At 37.2% G+C, this 22020-nt stretch overlaps 1 protein-coding gene across 4 annotated transcripts in view; it reads left to right on the top strand.

Annotated features, from left to right (window-relative positions):
- The window catches only part of LOC133518101 (protein spire), a 265504-nt gene that overhangs the window by 214253 nt on the left and 29231 nt on the right, over positions 1–22020 (top strand). For all 4 annotated transcript variants that reach the window (XM_061851682.1, XM_061851684.1, XM_061851681.1 and 1 more), the window contains one exon: positions 19468–19580. In XM_061851682.1, the coding sequence (XP_061707666.1) occupies positions 19468–19580 (113 nt within the window). The remainder of the gene's footprint in view (positions 1–19467; positions 19581–22020) is intronic.

Genomic DNA, 22020 nt, shown 5'->3' with positions numbered 1-22020 from the left:
ATTTAAAATATAAAACTCAAAAATATTTAGGCATGATTCATTTGCTCGATGCCGATGATCGTTTGGGATCGTTCATTCCTTCAATTCAGTTTTTACCGGTAATAAGAGTCTATGAACTCTTCACCGTTACTCTATAAAGTGGTACTTGTAATCTCTATTGGTAGTTTTTGCTTCGTCTGTTGTTGCGTCATTGCTACCAAAATGTTTTCTTTTTGCTTGCTATTATTGCCTGTCGCTCGGAAATCAATTTTGAGACTTGTCGCTTCAATTTATTTTGTGTCAGATACATCGCTTTCTGACATAATATGAATATTAAATATTGCATTTTTCACATTGACTACATAATTAGGTACTATTCTAAGCAAAACCATCTTTAGTGACAACTTGACAAGATATGATATGAGCACTGGACGGCGATAAAAACGATCCAATCTCCTGGCGCCGGCAAACCAGTTTCACTTAAGTAGCATAGTAAAAACGTTCTATATTCATAATTTAAACATGTGTAACATATCCATTAAATTAAAATTGAACCGTAATTTCGCTAACCTTAGAACACAAAACCTATTGAATCTATCAATGACTGATTACTTGATTAGAGTGCCTACCTACTCCAAATGCACTTACAGTCGCTAACTAGCATTCAGTTGTCATTTTACTTATTGCAATGATAATAAAGATCAAAATATAAAACCGAGTTGCCTACTGTACATTTCGTACAAGGCTACCCGTTCTCACGGTACTCGGGACAGGAAACAATTAATACTAGCCACTATCAATAAACTATTCATCTTATTGGGTGTTGCCAATTGTGAAAACTTGCCCAATTTGTCAGCTAACAGATTGGTATAACAGCACTGTATCGCGCAAAAACTAAAAAGTTCTTCGTGCTATCAAAACTGCTTCTTGTACTGCCTCTTCTACATCAACACCGGAGTATCCTCTGTTTGCGTGGCGATGAGCGGCTGTGTGTAGTGTAGTGAATGTTTAAGATTTATTGAAGTGATGGATGATGCATCTTTTACCGTAAAAAGTTAATCATTACATAGATAATAATAATATGCTGTTAGCTATAAATGTCAAACTTTTATTGTACTATTAGCAAAATGGGGCTTTAGTCTATTACTGTTATAATGTTGTATGGTATCTAGAGTCAGACCAAGACAAGTCTGCAACGATTTTGACGCAGTGCCAGTGTTATTTTAAACCAAACTTCTATGAAATTATGATATATAAATAACACTTGCACTGCGTGTGCTATCTTAATCGTTGCATGCAAATGCAAATGTTTTTATGAAATAAACAATAGGAAACTGTAATTTATCGCTGCAAACTGACTTTATAGCCTCATTTGTTTTTATTTGGTTATATTAAACTATTAAGATTGAGAAGTATCATCAATTCATCATTGTTCTTCAGTGATTGCGGTAAACTCGACACAACTCGACTCGCGCTAAACAAACAATTTGATAAGCCATTATCAATTTCAAATAATAATTTAGCTCCATCATTGATAATAAACAACAGTAAATATTGCTAACAACTTAGCTTTCCCTTGCATGAGCGGTCTCATGCTAAGACACTATTTCGTTTTTACGACAGACTTCCGCGATTAAAGATCATTTTTCCCAAGTCCATTATAATGATTATCGTGTTAGAACAATGATATTTGCCGCTCCAATACGTTATTCAATAGACAATGATATTTCGTGGTTGCATGTATTCTAACTACGTGTGTAGTTTCTTGTGGTCGCAACGATATAGCTTTATCGTGTTTTGTTTTTATAGAGAATGAAAATGAATAAATGTTTCTTGAACCGATTTAGACGAAATTTGGTATGGAGTTAGTCTGAGGCCTGTGAAAAAATTTATCAATCATCATCATCATAAATAGACGAAGTCGCGGTAGAAGCTATTTGTATAAATACTAAATATATAAACAAGTAGATACCCAGGTAGGTGACAGAGACATTGACGTGTTTCTCACTTGTAATTCCCACAGTATACATATTATCTATGTCTGTAACTGAATCATAATACATATATTTGTAATTCAAACAGGCAGTTTAGAAAACAGCTCTCGCGTTTGAATGTCAAATGATTTATTTTACGATTCAGTAGGATTATAATTTAGATAATAAATCTTTTTATTAGTTATACCACGTTATACAGTTGAAAAGACTAGACTGGACAAATAATAAAACCTTATTTAGTTCTGAATTTGGCCCAAAACTCATTATTTTATTTTAACACAATTATATAAGTGTGAATAAAAGAAATTCGATTTCCTTGTTGTATTGTGATAGATTCATTGTCAGCAGTTCTAATCTGTCTTCCACAATGTGTCCAGAAAAATGAATAACATAAATCATCTGCTACGGTTATTTCCTAACCATTGTAAGACTGGGCCGGAATATGTGGGGCGCAAATAATAAATGTTTGTTATTCCAGAAATGATTTGAAGTGTCAAGTAGGAATTAATTTATTGGAGATATCATATTTATATGGTTGTCTAAGTACCCACAACACAAGCCTTAATGAGCTTACTGTGGGACTTAGTCAATTTGTGTAATAATGTCATATAATATTTATTTATTATCATAAGTGTCGTGGTATCATAATATATCTTTAGAAGTCTAATATTTTCTCGAGGACTGAAGGACAATAGGGCTTAAATGATTGGAATATTTCAGAATTCTAAACACGTTCCACTGGGAAGCGTACGCATTATATCTACCATATATAAGTAAGCACCATGTTTGTTGAGCAGGAAAAAATAACATGTTTTAATTTAAAGCGATTGCTGCAATCTAACGTATTCGTATCGAACTCCTATTAATCTGGTCTTACTGTATACGGAACCGCGGTATTAATCACATTTGACTGGTTGTTAAACTGCTAAATACTCCAACCACACACTGTTTTTTGATAAATTCCCCGCCATTACTGCTATGCGTAGTTTTCCGCGTGTATAGGTGGAACTGACATCTATCATCGTTATGGAGTTATGAGGCCATCTCATGGTACTTTGCGAATGTGAAGTAAGCACCTTCACTGAATGCGTTCATATTTTGTAAATTCTGATGCTCAATTGTTTTTCTGCAATTGATGCTCAATTTTATGGTAACATGCGAGAATGAACGTACTCTTGAGATGTTGTTGTTAAGAATGGGAGAAATACAGAAAACTTAAGCTGTTTAGATGATTAGTACATAAATTTGCTTCTAAAACATTGTTTTTCTAAACTCTTCTTTTCATCCTGTTACCCCCTGCTCGGGTGTAGGGCTCGAACCATTTTCTTCCACTGACTCCGGTCCTGGGCAGCTTGGGTAACCTCCTCCCGCCACATCCCCAATATACCCAACTCTTGCTCCACGGAACGGCGCCAAGTAGATTTAGGGCGACCATGTTTCCGTTTTCGGGGCATCTTCCAGGTCAGGGCCACCTTGGATGCATATAATAAGGTGTCAGGCTTCCTGAGGATATGCCCAATTCAATGCCATTTGCGCGTTTGGATCTCCTTATGTACGGGTGCTTGTCCGGTAATTTTTCTAAACACTCGCGCAAAAAGAGTAGTGCAACAAAGACACCCACCTAAATCACCTTCCCATTGAGAAGCATAATGTTTTCACAAAATACACCGCGCATTTCCGAAAATTTCTATAAAGAACAAGACCCTGACGTGGGACGTCATTCACGAAACTCGCATTCACAACTCGCCCCAACAATGTGCCCGCAATTTGTAAGGTGTCAAAAGAAACAAGTTTTAAAATAACGGTGCTTAAGAGGCAAACAAAAGACGGAGGCCTGGATCGGATCGATACGTCACAATGGTGTAGGTGCCTCATTTCGGATGCAGTATCTTCGTTGGTTACAGTCTAGAGAGAGTAATCGTGATTGTTATTTTATGATTGTGAGTGGGTATCCTTCACGTTTACGCGTCTATAATGTTAGGGTGGGAGGTAGCAATCCATTGCGACCTTGATTTGATCGGTATACCTGACTATTAATATAATTATTAATTTAATAGACCTGGAATACAATAAAGCAAATTTTACACACATTTCACTTCAAATCTGACTTATATTAGGTTTAGATACGATATGAATCGGATATGTCAGTGTCAAAAGTGACGTTTTTGTTTGAAGAAACGTTCCATATTTTATCTAGACTTCCGGTTCGAGCGCCATCTTGATAGTCACGCCTCGTGATTAATTGCTTTGTTTATTGCTCATTAATATTGCTTAAAGTGTAATATTGATAGCTTATAATACAGTAAATTAATGTGGTAGTGTGCAGTGAATGGAGAGTTAATCTGGAAACGTTTAACCACCATTTTGGAGTCAACGGCCGGTAGTCCACGTGCTCCTTGTAAAGTCCAGCTATCGCTTTACAAGAGCTGATAAAATCACCGTACACTCTCTTGTACTAACCGTACAATTTTAGTCGTATTTAAACCTCCTAAGACCTTGATACTGGCGAAATAGTCCCACTGGACTGAAGCCATACTAAAAAAAAGCAGAAGATGTATCTAGACCTGATATTTGACATATCTTAAAGTTCGAATCGGGCCGTTAGTCCTTTCAAACTTCTGTTTCGTATTACTCATGTCATGATCTCATAATCGAGCGTGTGTAAGTTTGACGTTGTATACTTATTTCTATGATAGCTGTCAGCGGCCTGTCTAACATTTTAGCTCCGTTAGCACGATTCGATCTTCCCCGAGTGTCAAAAACACTAAATATAGGGAGCGTGCATGAACTGTAGGAGGCAGCACAGGAGCCGTCACATTTTTGGCGCGAGGCGTAAATGTGATATTTATTGTTCCGATGTAGCCCACAAGATGGCAGAATCTACTATGCACAAGAAAATACGTGACGTGTAAATGTAAATGTTTATTCTTCCGATTCAGGCCACAAGATGGCAGACCCTCCAATGCGCACGGTCCCTATAGGTACTTGTACATAGAACCGGTTGTAAATACATACACGGTGGGCCAATCAAACCTGACTGATTTTTTAACTACACATTCCTGAGGTCATAGAGCAAAAAATTTCAAACGAGTCTTGGCCAAATTCGAAAAAAAAATATTTTTATTAATTTACAGATGAAAATTGCGAGTTTACTTTAAAACTTTAATATCTGGCAGTAGGAATGTCTGAACCAAGTCTCATAGTGGAAGTGTCACAGCTAAAAAGCATTATATCTAAAACAAGACCGATTTCAGGAAATTTTGTATGACCTTTTAGCCTCTAAATGCGGTCAAGAATACATCTTTAAAATCTGTTGGGTTTAATTGGCCCACTGTGTATACTTGTTCCATTCGTATGTTGTTTAATATTGGTAATCAGTGCACGTTCTATTCAGATGTTGTTTATTTATGTTTGAACACTGGTATTTATGTTTTGACAGGTCAGGTTTGACCTGATTATGCCACGTTAAGAATTACGAGGCGATTATGCCAACAACTTAAAGTTAAACAAAATGATAATAGTTTATTAAATGAGTTTACTGGAACGTTGGTAACACTGAACTTGCAATAATATATTGGGCTACTTCTATCCAACGCCCTTTTGTAAGTGAAAAACGATCCTACTAATCCGAGAATATCTTTTAATCCGCTTAGACTTGGTTCATCTATAAAATAAAACACCATATCTCAATAGTGGGGGACTAATCTTTGTTTTAGATTTGTTAAATGAAATGCTACGTATAACGTATGTTACTGTTAATATGTTCATGTTGGCTTGGTACAGCAATAAATAGCTGTGGCTGATATTCTCAGAACTTTAAACTCAATATCATCATTGTCATCTTCCTCGCGTTGTCGTTGTCCTTTTTTCCTTGGGAGCCTGGGGTCCGCTTTAGCAACTTATACCAAGATTTAGCGTAGGTTAGTTTTTAAGAAAGCGATTGCCATTACTATTTGGCCTGCCAATCCAGAAGGGACACCAGGCCTTTTTGGGATTAGTCCGGGTCCGGGTCTGGTTTCCTCACAATGTTTTCCTTCACTGAAAAGCGACGGATTTAAAGTCATGCGCTCTTACCGCAATGCTACCAACGCTTTTTACTCTAGGTATATAATTACTTTATTAAACAAAAAATCATCTAATCTCCAATGAAGTAGATCAATCCATTGAAGATTGCTCCATTTTTAAGTTGTTTCTTCTTCTTCTATGTCGATAGATGGTCACTCGCGCTGCATTCTTTTTTTTCCTTCCTTTCTCTTCCAACCTTTTTTCATCTAAAGCAAGTGCAGCGGAAAAATGCTATAAGTAAGTGTTCAAAGTGGCATGGTTCGTTAGCTCCTGACGTGGGTAAGCGTTCATAAATCTCAGCCAAGGTCGTTCGCGTTCTCGACTCGAGCACTACGCCATTGTTGTCCGTTGGCTATCTCGATCTACGTGCTCGATTACGTGTTGCCAAACATCTGATAAAACCTTACATTTTATTGTTATCCTAACGAGCGTGGCCGAAATGTAATGTCAAGTTTGATACAATGATTTCTTATAGGATTGTTGCACCAGAAGTTGAAATTGCGAATTTTAGTTTCTTATTAGCTAATTACGTACATGTGAGGAAACAAGTAGGTAGTTATAATATCTATATATTTATAGTTAGGTACCAAACTTACTAATATAATTTGCAGTACACGGGCGTTCGTATTAAATTAGTGTCGAGCTATTATAAAGTGTTTAGATTAGACAGCTCTTACGCTAATGGATTACGAATATAGCCGTACAAATTAGTTTTTAATGTGCTGAATTATTTGTAACTATAATAAAAAATAAATATATTATATATTTGTATAATAAAAAATAAATAACTAAACTGCAATTTAACATCCATCTGAGCGTTCACGTTGGCTAAAAGGTTGATAGATGTCGGCTCGAATAGCAAAGTAAACAAATCTCCGCTAGAAATATTAGGGTTCATACTCTTCACTTACCCTACAACTACTGCGTCATAAACGCTGACGTCGAAACTCACACTTCCATATTCACTACTCCGACGACGATATAGCGTTTTATGTACTCATAAACAATACAAGCAATGGTTGCGCTGCTTTATATTTCACTACGTGGAAATTTGAATGACGCGACCCTTGTACTTTCAGCTCACATTTACAGCGCGCATGCGTCAGCTGTAACAACCCTCACGATCCAATATGGCGACGGCCGCCATAAGCTAAGCACGCGCTTTCTATTTACAAAAAAAAACTATGCTTTATATTAAAAAAAATCGCATTTACGTCAATTGAAACTAGTAAAAATATTAATTAAAAATAGTTGTTCTGTAGACGTAGAAGGAGATTTAGTGAATTTTATGTGATTATTTAGATGTTGCAAGGGTGGCGCAGTGCGATCAGATGTGTTTGATTGTATTACCGACGGGCCGTGTGTTATAGGTCAACGTTTTAGGGCTAACATTTTAGGCCAAGTTACGTAAATAAACGTGCACGTTAATTTAAACTTAGTCAACGTAAAATTAAATGGTGTTTTAATCAAAGTATTAAGTAATCAAAATAAACGCCCGATTTAGAGCGTTTAAAAATACATATGGTGTTTGTTGACATTGAGGTAGGTTGTTATTGACAAATAGCTGCAAAAAAAAATAGATTTTAATTAGGCAAACAAAGGAATTTGGTGTGATAAGTTCCCGCGCAAGTGTTTTATTAGTGATGTTTAAAAAATAAACCGTAGACAAAGGCTCTGTGCGTCAAAACATGTACGTCAGTACATCAGTAGAGTGCTTATGTTAAAAATCGTATTAGTTACAACACAGTACTTAAATTAAAAATCTGTGGAAATCATTTGCGGATATTTGAAATTCATGGTAAAATTAAAAAAGTTTCTGATCGCTTTCGGCTTTTGAGATTAGCGACTTTAGTCAAATCTAAATTTAAAAAGTAAGGGTTTTGTGTGTGTGCGTGAAGTCGGTCAGTCAAGCTGCGGCGCTCGCGGGTGTCGCCGGCGGCGCTGCTGCTCGCGCGGCCCGTATCGGGGCTGCTGGAGCCCGCGCGGAGCCCAGACGAGCCGCCACTGGACGTGGCGCAGGACAAGGCGTACTGGGGAAGCACCGCGGTCATGACGAGTGAGTATGGGGTCCTACGCGGGTGTCGCTGCTGCTCGCGCGGCCCTTGTCGGGGCTATCGTACCCCAACGAGCCGCCAATGGACGTGGCGCAGGACCAGGCGTACTGGGGCGACGCCACGGCCATGACGAGTGAATACCAGTAGTAGTGTAGGTATCGGCTACACTGTCGATGAGTGCTCGGCGGAAAAGCTACTGCTGGTAATCTATGACTACCGCTCGACTTCGCGCAGCCAACTTATCTAACTTCCTGACTCGCACAGCTAAACTGTGGAATGAACTGCTGCCCGCGCTATTTCCGGATCGATATTACCTTCAAACTTTTAAGAAAAGAGCGCCCCATCTTAAAGGCCCGCAACCGGTGTCCATGTGCGGCGGTAATTGCTTGCAGTTAGGCGATTCGTTTGATCGTTTTCCTCGCATATCATAAAACGCGTGACGATATCGGCCTGTCAGTTATTCGCAAAAGCTGACAATCGCGAATAACAACTGACAGGCCGATATCGTCCGGCGAACTAGTAATCAGTGGGTCACTTTGGAGTCGGATGGGAAATTTGACAGTTTAATGGGGGTTCCACCATCTGTGTTAATCCGTTCAGAATTATGTTTATTACTTGTGCGTAATGCTTCGGCTGTGGTAATTAACGATGAATCATAATAACCGCCCCGGGCCAACCGCAAACTAAGCTTGGAACACCATTCGACTGTCAGTTCATGCGCCATTCCGTAATAGTATGAAAAATTGCGATAGTAAAGAGAACTTTATTTTCTTCGCTTAACAATTATTTCAAGAAAAACTCAAATACATTAGGAAACACACAATAAAAGCAACGAGTCAATGATCTAATTAATATAGGCCGGATATCGTATTAATTTTGAATTAGGTAGGAACGTTCTGCATATGCGTACGTTCGCAATGAGTCATGCTGTCCCTAAGCAACCGCGATCAAAACTTGTATGCGCGTCTGTAATCTAATCAACCATCGTACTCAGAAAGCGCGAAAACCATTGAAAATCGTATTTGTGACGCTCTTTACTTTGTGGACATTTATGTAACACTGGTATTTTAATTCCTAGCTACCGCTACTAATTAAAAGTACTACTACTACAAGTAGCTAAGGGAATGTTAATAAAAACAACATTAATGATACCGGTTTATGGCGACATCAGATAATAAAAATGTTTTTCGCTCGTCTCTGATAAAATAGAGGAAAACCAATTACAACGAACTCCATAAAAATTGATGAGTATTATTTTTGAAGTCAATAGCTACAACTTACTACGGAAAGATTTCTACTGAACTGAAATTCGAATTGACTTAATAAGTACTGTGTGGCGCATTGTCTTTCCAAAATTAATTAGAGAATATATGGCGAACATAAATGGAACAACCAGCCCACCTGCAGTTTATACGATCGTAATAAACTTAGGTTAAGTACGAGTAGAACCTCCCTCTGGATCGAAACCACCCATACCCAAATAAAGTTCAAGAGGGTGTCAGGGAAGAAACGTATACAATCTGAGAACAACCAGTGGTATTTCGTTCAATTGTTCGGGCATGCTCGGCTCATAACTGCTCCTTTATTTCTGTTCTACAATGATAACGATATAAGGTTTTTCTTTTCCGACGATTGAGTTTTGGAACAACAGCTTGTCTTTTGACAAAGACCTCCTCTAAAGATTTTCATTTCTCCTTATCTCTTGCGAGTCTCATCCATCCTGGGCCGGACACTTTTCCGATGTCATGTTCCCAGCGTTTTCATTGGCCACCCTGGTTCCTTTCACACCCTATTGTTTTTCATCTCTTCTCAAATGTCCTACCCACGTCCATTTTAATGTTTTACAAACTTTGAATTTGAATCGCATCTTTGAATTTGTTTAATTTTATTTTATCTATTCTCTTTACTCCAATTACACTTCTATCTATTCCATTTTGACATAGGTACTTACTTGAATTTAGTTTTTTTTCATGATATTTGACCATGATTAAAACGTGTGAAAATTCAATATAAAAGCTAAAATTTTGCGTCAGTCCCATCATAATGCCATAACTTTGTGAGCGAGAAAAAGACCGCGGCATTGACGCCATGCGCTAGGCAGGGAAGGGAGATCAGATCAATTGTTAGATAGTGAAAATTCTGTATATCGTCGATATTAACTATTCTGTGCATAAACATGACCATAAATACATAAATTGTGACTTAGCAACACATTCTCATTTACATAAACATAAATACCATTTTTTTATGAATATTTTGACCTTTTTGTCCCGTTTGCCATTCGGAGCTTAATTAAAAACAAATGGAGCGAATCCGCGATGAATTTCACCTCGCGAACATTTACACCTGAAGGTCGTGGGACTCGCGGGTGTAAGAGACAGGGGGGCGCGGGGTGACGCGGATTAAACACATTAAAATTGTATCCGTTGTGTAAATTAGAAATGCTGATGGTGTCGTCTGTCGAGTACTTACCCGTCTTTTATCACCCACGTCTTAAGATAAATAAGGAAACAGTGTCTGCTAATTTTGCATCCTCATTGTAATCGGACCAAGCTAACTTTGACATGATAAAGTCCGAAAGTGCTATATATATGACGTTTATAAAATATGACGATTAGTCAAATTTTTGATAGAAATTAGACATTTATGGTGACACCTCCACATTTTGCCATTGCAAGTTATGTGAAGAGCTTGATCTGGCTTAAAACTATTTTGTTTATATTAAGTACAAAAACATATCCACGGAAAACCAATATAGATGATTGGATAATTGATGATTACTATGGATGCTCCTGAAGCCGCCCTCCACTGAAGAATTGAAGTCGTTAAGATCAAAGTCCACATAGATTTATTTATATTTAATGATCCTTAATTGTGTTGTATACAGCAGGTATATTCATTTTATCCTCGTTCCGGCCAGCACTGCAATAATAGTGCAAATGTCAAAGTTCAATTCAAACAAATATCAGACCTCAGTAACTAAACCAGCTCAGATATTTTCCTCCTAAAGAAAATTATCTAATCTTATATTCACTTTGCTCTCGCCCGCGCTCGTCCTTTGCGCCGGTACAAATGTCAAAGTTCAGTCTAATTTGCGTCAGTACAGAATGACGAAAATAGTCTAAAGCCGTACAAAGGGATTTCACAATTTTCGCGAAACCGTGGCAGATTGTTTGTTTTTTTAAAAAAAGCTTAGAGTCAAACTAAGACAAGTCTTTAGACGTCAAACTCCTATAAAATTATGACGTATAAATAACACTTGCACTACGTGTGCTATCAAAATCGTTGCAGACTTATCTTGGTCTAGTCTATCTGTTTGAATGACTCTTGCCCTGAGGATTAAATTGATGACCTCGTGACTTTTTTTTAATTATTAACTGCCCGCGTAGGCAACATGCCTATCGTTATCGCTCGTAGCGTAGCGTAGTTATCTGTCTCTATCACTCTTCTATATTAGTGCGACAGTGACAGTTGCGTTTCGTTCGCTACGGAGCGTTAACGATTGGCATGTTGGTTACGCGGGCTGACCAGACTGATTTAAATGAAGAATAGTGAAGAGATAGATATCACAAATAAGCATGATATAAAAGTTTTTATTTACGTAAAACAGTTCGAAAATATTGATTATAAAAACCTACACTTTCTACATAAAAAGTATTTTTTGCACTACGAGTACATAGTTATGCTACAAATGATACATCTTTTGCAAAAAAAAAACCGTATCAAATATCTGATTGTTACATTTAATGTTTTATTTCTTTCTGTTAGTAAGCTCATTTTCACGCTATAAGTAATTGAAAAAGCGTTTTCGGTTTTCACTTCATTTGAAGGGTGCGGCCGACCGGCAAATCGAACCCGACAATGAATAGCTCTATTAAAGCCCATAAAGAGTCATAATGAAGCATTTTGAGCAATTGACCGCAAATGGTCTAAAGAACCGCGTAACAAGGAGGCTAATTCGATTCGATGTGAAAATTATGTAATTTTGTTATCAGTGCGCTCTTCGCTCGTACTTTATCGTTTATCGTACATGTATTGGCACGAGCAGACGGGCGAATGATAACAAAATCGCATGTTTTACAGCTAAATGTAGGTTCAAATTAGTCTCAATCTCAAGGTCGGTTTTCCGATTATGCCGACGATTTTAATGGGATCATCAATCAGGGAGCGTTCTGAGTAATTGGAAAAAGTGTCAGGGACAGTTTTTACTATAAAATCTGTTGACGTAGAGAAGAAGTTAGAAATAACTTAAAAGATTTTATTTTGGAATAACGTTTGAATTTATCTATATAAAGAATGACTGCAATGTTTCGTGTTCGTGCTTTGCGCTACTCATTCTCCCAAGTCCACCATTAATACACAAGTTAATCCTTAATGTTTTCCATACCTATATTTCATCTGTACTACTTTAGTCGAATCCTGCATTTGGTGGTCTAATGGTAATAGACATAATTTGTCCAACAGGCCAATTCGAGTTTTAGTAATTCTATCTGTTTCCAATATGATACTTGTCTGTCAGTGTAAAAAGGGACATTTCTTCTACCAAAAACATCACTTTTGACACTAACAGATAAGTATCATATCGGAAACAGATCGAATAACTAAAACTCGAATTGGTCTGCTATACATTTTTCCCCGTTGGAGTATGTGAGGGGTATTGACATACCCCGGGGAGCCGCGGTCGCCATGTAAAGAGGCGATACGAGAACAAGTGAAGTAGTCGAATGATGAGTAAATAATGATTTATTTGTGATTTTCCTAAGCGAGATTATATTATAAATTGACTTGAAGCTTCATTCTTCCATAACAAAGTTAATTATAAGATCTTCAGACATTTTTCAAGCGGACTTTCCTCGCTAACCTCTCAAAGCGACGAGGGATTTCCTTAACGACGTCTCAAAGGTAACTTTTAATGGCGGATGACGACCTTATCTTATAATGAATGCAGCTGCAATCCAATGCGTTACACAGACTAGGGTTTTATAAAGAGAATAAACGTAGACTAGACTTTTATTTGAAAAGATTACATTCTAGTAACTGTATTTAATAAAAAATTGGTTTTGAGGATAATAACAAAACCTTACTACTATTACGAGTATAAGGTACTGTCTTTTTGGAACGAAGTTCCTTATTGGTCGGTACGGACTTAGCGGATGATGGTAAGCAAAAAAGGGCAAGATTTTTCCGTCACGAAAACCCGTCACGACTCTGTCTCAACTTCGTTCCAACGATTGAGAATAAAAATGAGAATGTTGGAACGAAGTTCCTTATCGCACGGTACGGACCTTACGGACTTAGTAGATGGAGACTAGGCGAAAAAAAATATAAGAGTTTTTCGTCCCTAGTGAGACGGAAGTCACGACCTTTTCTTGACTTCGTTCCAAACAAGTGTTCCACAACACTCGCGCATTTTTTAAATCTATTTATGGTTCATGAGAAATATCGCCAAATTTTTTTATTTTATTATTATTTTGTTTACTTACTTACTCTCACGTAGGTTACCAAGTAATATGCTGTTTTAAGATAATTATATACACACCTCACCCAGTGTATGTGTAGTGGGAAAATTCATTTTCAAAGTTACCATAAACAATATATATAATTTTATTCAAAACCTGCACTGCAGTGTTCTCTAGATAACTCATCTCATGCTTAACACGATCTAGTTTTTTGGGCCTCTGAGGCGGGCGTTAAAAACTCCAAAGAGAATGTATTGTGAGCGCGTGAATAGCTTGTATGTTTTGTGCTCCTAAGAAAAAGACGCTGAACATGTATGAAGTTTGTACATTATTAATGACGGTTTTCTTTGAACTTAATGCAGTGCCTGTTACTTCCACTAGTACATTATATTTTTGGTGTTTATCTACTTTAAGCCGTTATGCTTCAAGTTTAAGCTATACAGTTTTTGCTGGCAGTTTATTTATTTCTGTTGAATTTTGAAACACTACCGCTCCTTGCCTTGTCTTGCAACCTTCAGTCGACGCGATTCGTTAGCAAAATTGCTAATTAACTCTACCTAATGTAATTTAATTTTGCGATGTGATTGAAAGTTCAATTATTGGAATTTTGAAGACACTAAGCGAGGGCGTCTACATCACGTTTTTCGTGCAACCTCCAAACGGCATGCGTTTCGAATATTAACCCCGCTTGGCTTTTGTCCACCATCCTTGACTGAACAAAAGAGGTGTCGTAATGTGGAAATTATGGTCTGTATCAGACATAGATTAATCGTTTAGTATTGATAGCTTAGCACGGATTCTAACCGCCGGTTTACACGTCACTGGACGCGTTATAAATGGGAGTAGTACTGCCGATTCTGATTTAACCATTGGTTTAGGTTTAGATCTTGTTTTGATATGACTTTGACAATCACTCATGTCGATTGGTCACCTGGATTGGTGCGTCATATAGTCGTATCATTAAGCGTTTGACTTGCACTTACTGTGGTGTGCGTAACATGCTGGGTTAAGAGTCCGGAGCAAGCTCGGCCGAATCCTTCCCATACAAACAGAGTTTCGTTCTCATTTTGAAACTACGTGTTGGATTGTACATACATTGACGTGAAGTATATCTATGCATGTATATAGCTCCAGCTTATGAAACAAACGAAATAGAGCAAAAACAAGTTTTGTATGAAAAACTTAAATTCGCTGTATTTTTTTTTACTATAGTATCTGAAGCTACATATACTAATTACAGGCATAGATATACCTTATCTCATTGTAAGTACAAAGTTTCAGAGCAATCTAGCTAAGTACTCGTCGTAAAATGAGAGCGTAACTACCTTTGTATGGAGAACCAAGCTTGCTCAAATCAAAACTACTTATAACAAATTGTTCAATTAGATTTGGTCTCATAGTATTAGTACAGTCCAAGAATTTTCAATTTTCTGCACGGATAACTAGCACGTTTATAATTAATACGGTTTATTGCGAAACGGAGCTTCACTTTATGTTTACGTTTATCGATTTTAATGCTTAATGAATACTTTCTAGGCCAAGAGCGGTAAAATTTAATGTATATTTTGCGTTATAAAATGTTTAGATGTTGTAGACAAAAATATGTAAAGCAAATCTCTACGCTTTCTATGGAATTGCAAAGGATTATTCGGAAAAACGAGTCCCGTGAAACCACCCATAAAGTGCAAGATTATACTATACCTGAGAAGATGTATCTTCAAATATCTACACTTCTGGCATGTCGCCAACTGTCCGCCATATCTCACTTGATCCCAATCTATGAAACTGTACGTGGAACGTGTCAAACCTGCCCGTTCCGGGATTTCTAACGATATTTATTTGCCTTAAACTGCTATTTTTTACCCTAGGGAGCCTGATATTGACATTGATTAATAGATACAATATTGCGTTTGGGCTCAACAAATTGAGATATCAAATAAGCTTCTAGTCACAATGAAATCCATGGTTTTTCTACCAGAGATCTACTTAGCTCCCTCCGTAGAATAAATATAATAATAAACGAATTACTTACTTACTGCTGTGGTACAGCGACCCGAAGTGGATCTTGGCCTCCGACACCAAAGCCGTTACTGTCCAGTCGACGGCGCCGCGTTTACTAAGGTATTTTTTAAGGTATTACATGCACTTCAGCTCGTTTGTGGTTGCGCGTCCCGCGAGCCACCATTGCGAGCGCGGACTTCTGGCCGAAGGGTGTGATATTTCGGCGGTTTCGTTGGAATCTGCCGAATCCCCATTAGATTTTAAGATTTTTGTTATTGTATGTATGTTAGTTTGTAAGGTATGTATGTAGGGGCCTTAGTTGCCTAAAAATAAATGTTTTTTTTTTTATTTGCGCTTCGTCTCTCCAGCGGTACCTATGGCGTCCAGACGGTCTTCGGCTATTTGGAACTCCAAAGAATAAGCGAATTATTAGTTATTTATTTCGTAGACTAGGTAGACTGAACTATTTCATGCTGAAAGGATCGCTTTCATTCTCTGTAATTTTTATCATCTCTGATTAACTACATGGCATAAACGTAACCTTGAAAGCTTTCGATTAGCATAATCATACAGCATTACCTCAAGCCGTATCAACCTCCATGACATTAAGCCAAATGGAGCTCTTATACAAGTTGCACCACTGAGCACTTATACGATTTATTGGCGAAGGACCGCGAAAGTAGGTTCACATGCATATGGGTTACGAAACTATCGGTGCTCTAGCCTAGATAGATAAGCGCAATCAGAACAACACCACTAGCTGCCTTCAGATTTAAAAAATCTGGGTTTGAATTGATATTGTGGTATTCATCGTAAGATCAGCGCTGGAAGTCGCCAGCTATATGCTGACGTCAGGGGGAGGAAACTAGAGGGTTCGGGCTTTCTCTGCTCCGTTCGGCTCAGCATATTACTCCGAGCAATTATTAGGGTTGGCACAACTTGACGTCCCATCGCGTGCACAACCACAGATAATTACATGAATTTAGACAACCTTAAATAACCGAAAGGGATAGTGCACTACATTAAAAAGGGACAACGTGATTCGGCCCTGAATCGCTGTCAAACTGCGGCTTTGTAGGAAGTTTCCTTTCTGTACGGTAGTACTATTATTTATTCTGTGCTGACGTGAGGCCATTGCTTAGTGCTTTATTCTTTCTTCGTTTTGTTATGTGTACATTTTCTTGTGTGTGTTTACGAATAAAAATATTCTATTCTATGACTCTCAGCGCGTTTGTTTGCATATGTTGAAGAATTGGTGTAAGCGCGATGCACAATAAGTAATATCAAATCAAAGTAAGAGTTTTTTTTTTATGTGAATGCCACTCTAGGCTAATAGATAACTATGTATGTAGATTGTTGTATAACCTAGATTTCTTACACCAGCACAAGTTAACAGGATTAGTCGACATGCATCGTTTTATTTTAAATCCTTTCAGTGCAGATATGCACCATTTTATTTAGGAAACGAATTCTAAGAATGTGATATTTAACGCGTGGACTACATGAGGTGAGAGGATGGAAGCACATGTTTATGATAACTAATTTAATATAATAATCAAGAAAATATTGCACTTTTTCTATCAGTGACAACGTCAGACTGATGCATGTTACATAGTACACGAAATAAAAAGAAATTCAATTTAGTGCCCAAAAATAATATATCTATGCTGCAGTTACTGAGACAGTTTAATAAAACTTTCTGGGGGATTAGTTATCAAATTGATAGGTGACTTGGGAAATAAAGTAAGTAATGGAATAACTATTACGAGTAACACGGCAAGACTTTCAGACGGTATATTTATTATTTATTTGTACAGACTATATAATTAATGAAGGATGAATTAATGAACTAGTGAAGAAAGGGCGCTCTTCAAAGAAAATGTGCTTCTAACCCTAAAACGTAGGCTACGTAAAAACATTTTCTTATGGAAATTGAATTATTCCACATCGTTCGATTCCCTGTCTGGCAATAAATGACGTAAAATATCACTTTTTAGGTAATTTTACGGTTTAACCAATGTATTTTTTAGTCACGCGACATGTTTCGGGAAGACTAAGGTCTCCAATTCAAGCACTAAATATCAGTGGATGACCGTTCACGATAGCTGCGCGCCGCGTACTACAGTCGCCATCGGATATATCCGCCTGGACAATAGAGGCGTGTACAGATATTTGTGAGCACCTTGGCCGCTCCGATATATCTGATGGCAACTGTACCTGGACCATCTGACATGTTAAAATGACTCACGACAGTTTTTTGGTTAAAATATTACTTGAAAGTATAAAAAATGCCTATCATTACTATTTTTACAAAAATAATATACTTGTATCAACAGATGCTTATTATGTATGAGAGAAAGGTGAAATTATATTATTATTATTATTATTATTATTTATTGTCCGGAGAACCAACAGCTATAGATTGTACAATAGTTATATATATAGATAACAAAGAGCCAATTATAGGTTCCCACCGGTAGCAACAGGTTAACAGATAATTGGTGGTTAGCACTAGATTTTTTTTTATATATATACCTATATATAGAATTTCAGCGTGGGTGTGCTAAAATTTGAGTGATCGTATCTATTCCTAGAATTAACGGCAAACTTTCAATCGGCCTTAATTGGTCTGTTGGCAAATTGGACGACACCCATGCGGGCTCTGATTAGAGTCTGATAGATTAGATTACTCGTAGAGGAATTATTTCATGAAAGACAATTACATAATAAATTTGCATTGATGTCAAAAATATAAAAATTTCTATCATGATCGTCAAAATAAAATAAAAATAATTACAATACTAATAAAATAAAATTATAGCTCCAATAAGGATTGTCAATACAATTAGAATAACAGTACGTAGTAAATACTTACAAAATCCAAAATATAAATTTACAATGCCAAAACTTACGAAAATTCAAGAAATAAAAACGATACATAAAAAGTCAATTAATCTCTAATAGGAATAGTCCGTTACATTGTTATATTTACATAGAGTAGGTATAAAATAACACAAATCGACCGAAATCGAAATTGACGACCGGTTTGGCCTAGTGGGTAGTGATCCTGGCGATCCTGCCTACGAAGCTGATGGTCCCGGGTTCAAATCCTGGTAAGGGCATTTATTCGTGTGGTGAGCATGGATATTTGTTCCTGAATCATGGGTGTTTTCTATGTATTTAAGTATTTATAAATATCTATATATTATATATATCGTTGTCTAAGTACCCTCAACACAAGCCATATTGAGCTTACTGTGGGACTTAGTCAATGTGTGTAATAATGTCCTATAATATAATATATATATATAAAAAATATCTCCCAATAAGCATCGTCAATACACAACAATATAAAAAACAATGAAATAGTATCTCCCAATAAGGATCGTAACGATCGAAGAAAATAATGTCAATAAAAAACAATGAGAATAACACAATTTCTGAATCAAATGTCGTCGTGATATACAATGTACAGTTGCGATTAGCATATACAGTTGCGAACTATTGCATTGAATGTAATGAATGAATGTAATTCTACGTTAAAAAGTTTAAAATAAAATAGGAAAACTTAAGAAACAAGTTATTAGGTTTTTGTTGGATAGCTATTGTAAATTTCTTAACCCTTTGACCGCCAAAGTCATGCGCACGATTACCTCCAGTGTAATATACATCTTCATGCATTCAAATAAGGTTAACGATAGCGCGTTATATTTAATAGGCGTGGCGTGCAAAGGGTTAATCATACCGGAATACCATACAACTGGCATAAATATAATCGATCAAAATAAAATCGTGAGATCCAACTCGGAACTGAACCCGTGAGCTTGATTCAAAATTGTGTATTCATGGAATTTGCGTATTATTTTTTTAGGTACATAGTAACGACATTAATTAAATTGTTTCTTATTGTTACAGCAACGAGTGGGTCCGGTAGCGGGCCGGGAGGAGGCGAGGCGAGGCGGGGGGACGTGACGCCGCATGCGCCGCCGCAGAGGAGGCTCATCAAAGTCGACTTCGACAATCTAGAGGTGAGACAATAATAATTCTGTAGTCAGTCTACTTAAAAAAAATCTCCATGGAGTTCCTCTTTCTCGCTTGTTACAACACGGTCACGAAAAGCAAGCTCCGACCGTACATTCTCGACCCGGATGCCGACCATCATACATTGGTTAAAACAAATGTATGCCGGTCGGTGTTGGCATCAAGTGTGCACGCTCTTTACAAACTGTTAATGCATTGATATTATCTTGAGGCTATAGGCACATTCACCGTTTCTTTAGCAGATTTATATCTTTGCAAGACCTTGGTGGCGAAATAAATAGTTAACGAGCCACTGTCAAAAGATTGTACGACTAGCGGCCCGACCCAAACTTTAAAATACGTCAAATATTACATCTCGATACGATATGGATCGAATAAGTCAGTATCAAAAGTGATGTTTCTTCAAACAAATCCGTATTTTTTTCGATAAAATTAATGTTCGAATCGGGCCGGCCTAAATTGTATTTTATACAATCGTAATATAATAGGAGCTTTTCAGTCGAGTACTGTCTTTAGGCAACGAAGCTTGCTGACTTGCCTAAGTAAGATACGAGATAGAAAAATTTGATTATATCACTATTTACTTTTGCTACGTGCCATCTAAAATAATACTTTAAACCTATTTAATTAGTGAAAATTGGTAAGTATCTCAGTAAACAAAAATGTAGTACAAAAGACATAAACGCGCGACCCCGACCCGTCCCGCCCGTTTTTGTATTTTCTATGGGAGCGCGGTGGCACGTAATTGGTCTTTTTTATTGTTGATTAAAGAGAATCGAAACGAATATTATAGTTGAGTTGGGATACATGAAAAGCACGCAATTATAGTTTGGTTTACGAAATATTAATTCAACCATTACAGTCGACGAGGAGAATAACTATTTATTAGGTAGGTACATTAAAGCCCTATATTGAACCTTTGAAGCTATAGAGGTATACATTTCGTAAACGTGGAATATATTTTTGTTCAGAAACATTCGTCACTCAAACCCTTATCCTTTAGTCCGCAAATCATTTATCATAAGGCTTTATACATCCAACTTTAACGAGGCATGAACATGTACATAGGTGCCTACTACCCATAATACCCGTAAAAGTGTACGGAATACCTACCCGTGAATCAAGTGAACACGTGTAAGGACACGAGGTCCTTTGGGATCCCCGTGTTTGATAAGTAGAAACACACTAAAATAAGGAAGTTGTAGGAACAAATATTTTTTTCTGCCCTCCGGGCGAAAAAATAGCATGCGCGCCACGGGAGGAAACGTAGGATATTCCATCCCGCGTGTTTGCCACCCTCGCCTTCGGCTCGGGTAACAATTTTACACGCGGCACGCAATTTCCTACTTTTCCTCCCTTGGGACACAATTTACTATTAACCGCCCTGAAGCAAAAAGAGCGGTGTTATATCTTTGACACCAATTTCTGTCTTTCTGTGTGTCTGCCTGTGGCGTCATAGCTTTCCAATGGATGGACCTATATCGATGCGGTTTTTCTTACGTGTAAGCGAGTTTCCTTCATCAGCTTTTTTCCAAAATGATGTAAGGGTTTTTTTTTGTATATAACGTAGGAGGCTTTCAAAATGTTAAATTTAATAGTTATTGTTTCCCATTGTTTTAGCTAAATGATTTCTACTATCTTGAGTTCTGTAAATCTCCTGAAACATATGATAAATGTAATAATGTTCACGCGTATGATAAAATAATTTTGTAGGTATATGGTAGTTAGGTATATATATGGGATATTGCATTTACATCAAAGAGAGTTTTTGCGAAACCTAATCATCAAGTAGATGTAAAAAGTAAATTAGATTCGTCATCGTCACCCACGCCACGCGTCAAATGTCATGATCTAAATTAGATTTCGTGCAATCTATATTTTAGTTGCAAAACATGCGTTACTAATTGAGTTGGAGCAGCAAAACTTTTTTTGTTGGTAATTGACACAAAAATTATACCGTATTTAAATTAGGGCAATTCTTACAATAAGTATATGTATGTGTATTAAGATGCGATATATATATAATTCCACCCGTGCTTGAAATACTTTTGAACCTAGTACGGCTAGTACCTATTCATATCAGATAAAAACTTTTCTTAAAAGAGTACGAAAAGGTTAGTATAAATGAAATTGTAATGATGCCACCATCAAGCGATACTATTATGTTACTCGTAACTACCGTTTTTTTTGCAGTTGATTCGTTTTAGGTAACATACTCGTAACATTAAGATTATACGTGAAGTTAACGAAATTTACCGCAGAGTGCCGTTAAACCTACATAATTTACCCTACTATTATATTTCACGACACTCCACCGTTCGGTCATTCTCGTCCGTTCGGCTCAGCATTGCTTCGAGCAATTATAAGGGTTGGCACAACTTGACGTCCCTATGCGTGCACCACCACAGATAAGATAATGACTTGAAT

Source organism: Cydia pomonella, chromosome 5, assembly GCF_033807575.1.
Source record: "Cydia pomonella isolate Wapato2018A chromosome 5, ilCydPomo1, whole genome shotgun sequence".
Lineage (NCBI taxonomy): Eukaryota > Metazoa > Arthropoda > Insecta > Lepidoptera > Tortricidae > Cydia > Cydia pomonella.
Note: the sequence above shows the minus strand (reverse complement) of the source record. Positions and strands in the feature narration are given on the sequence as shown.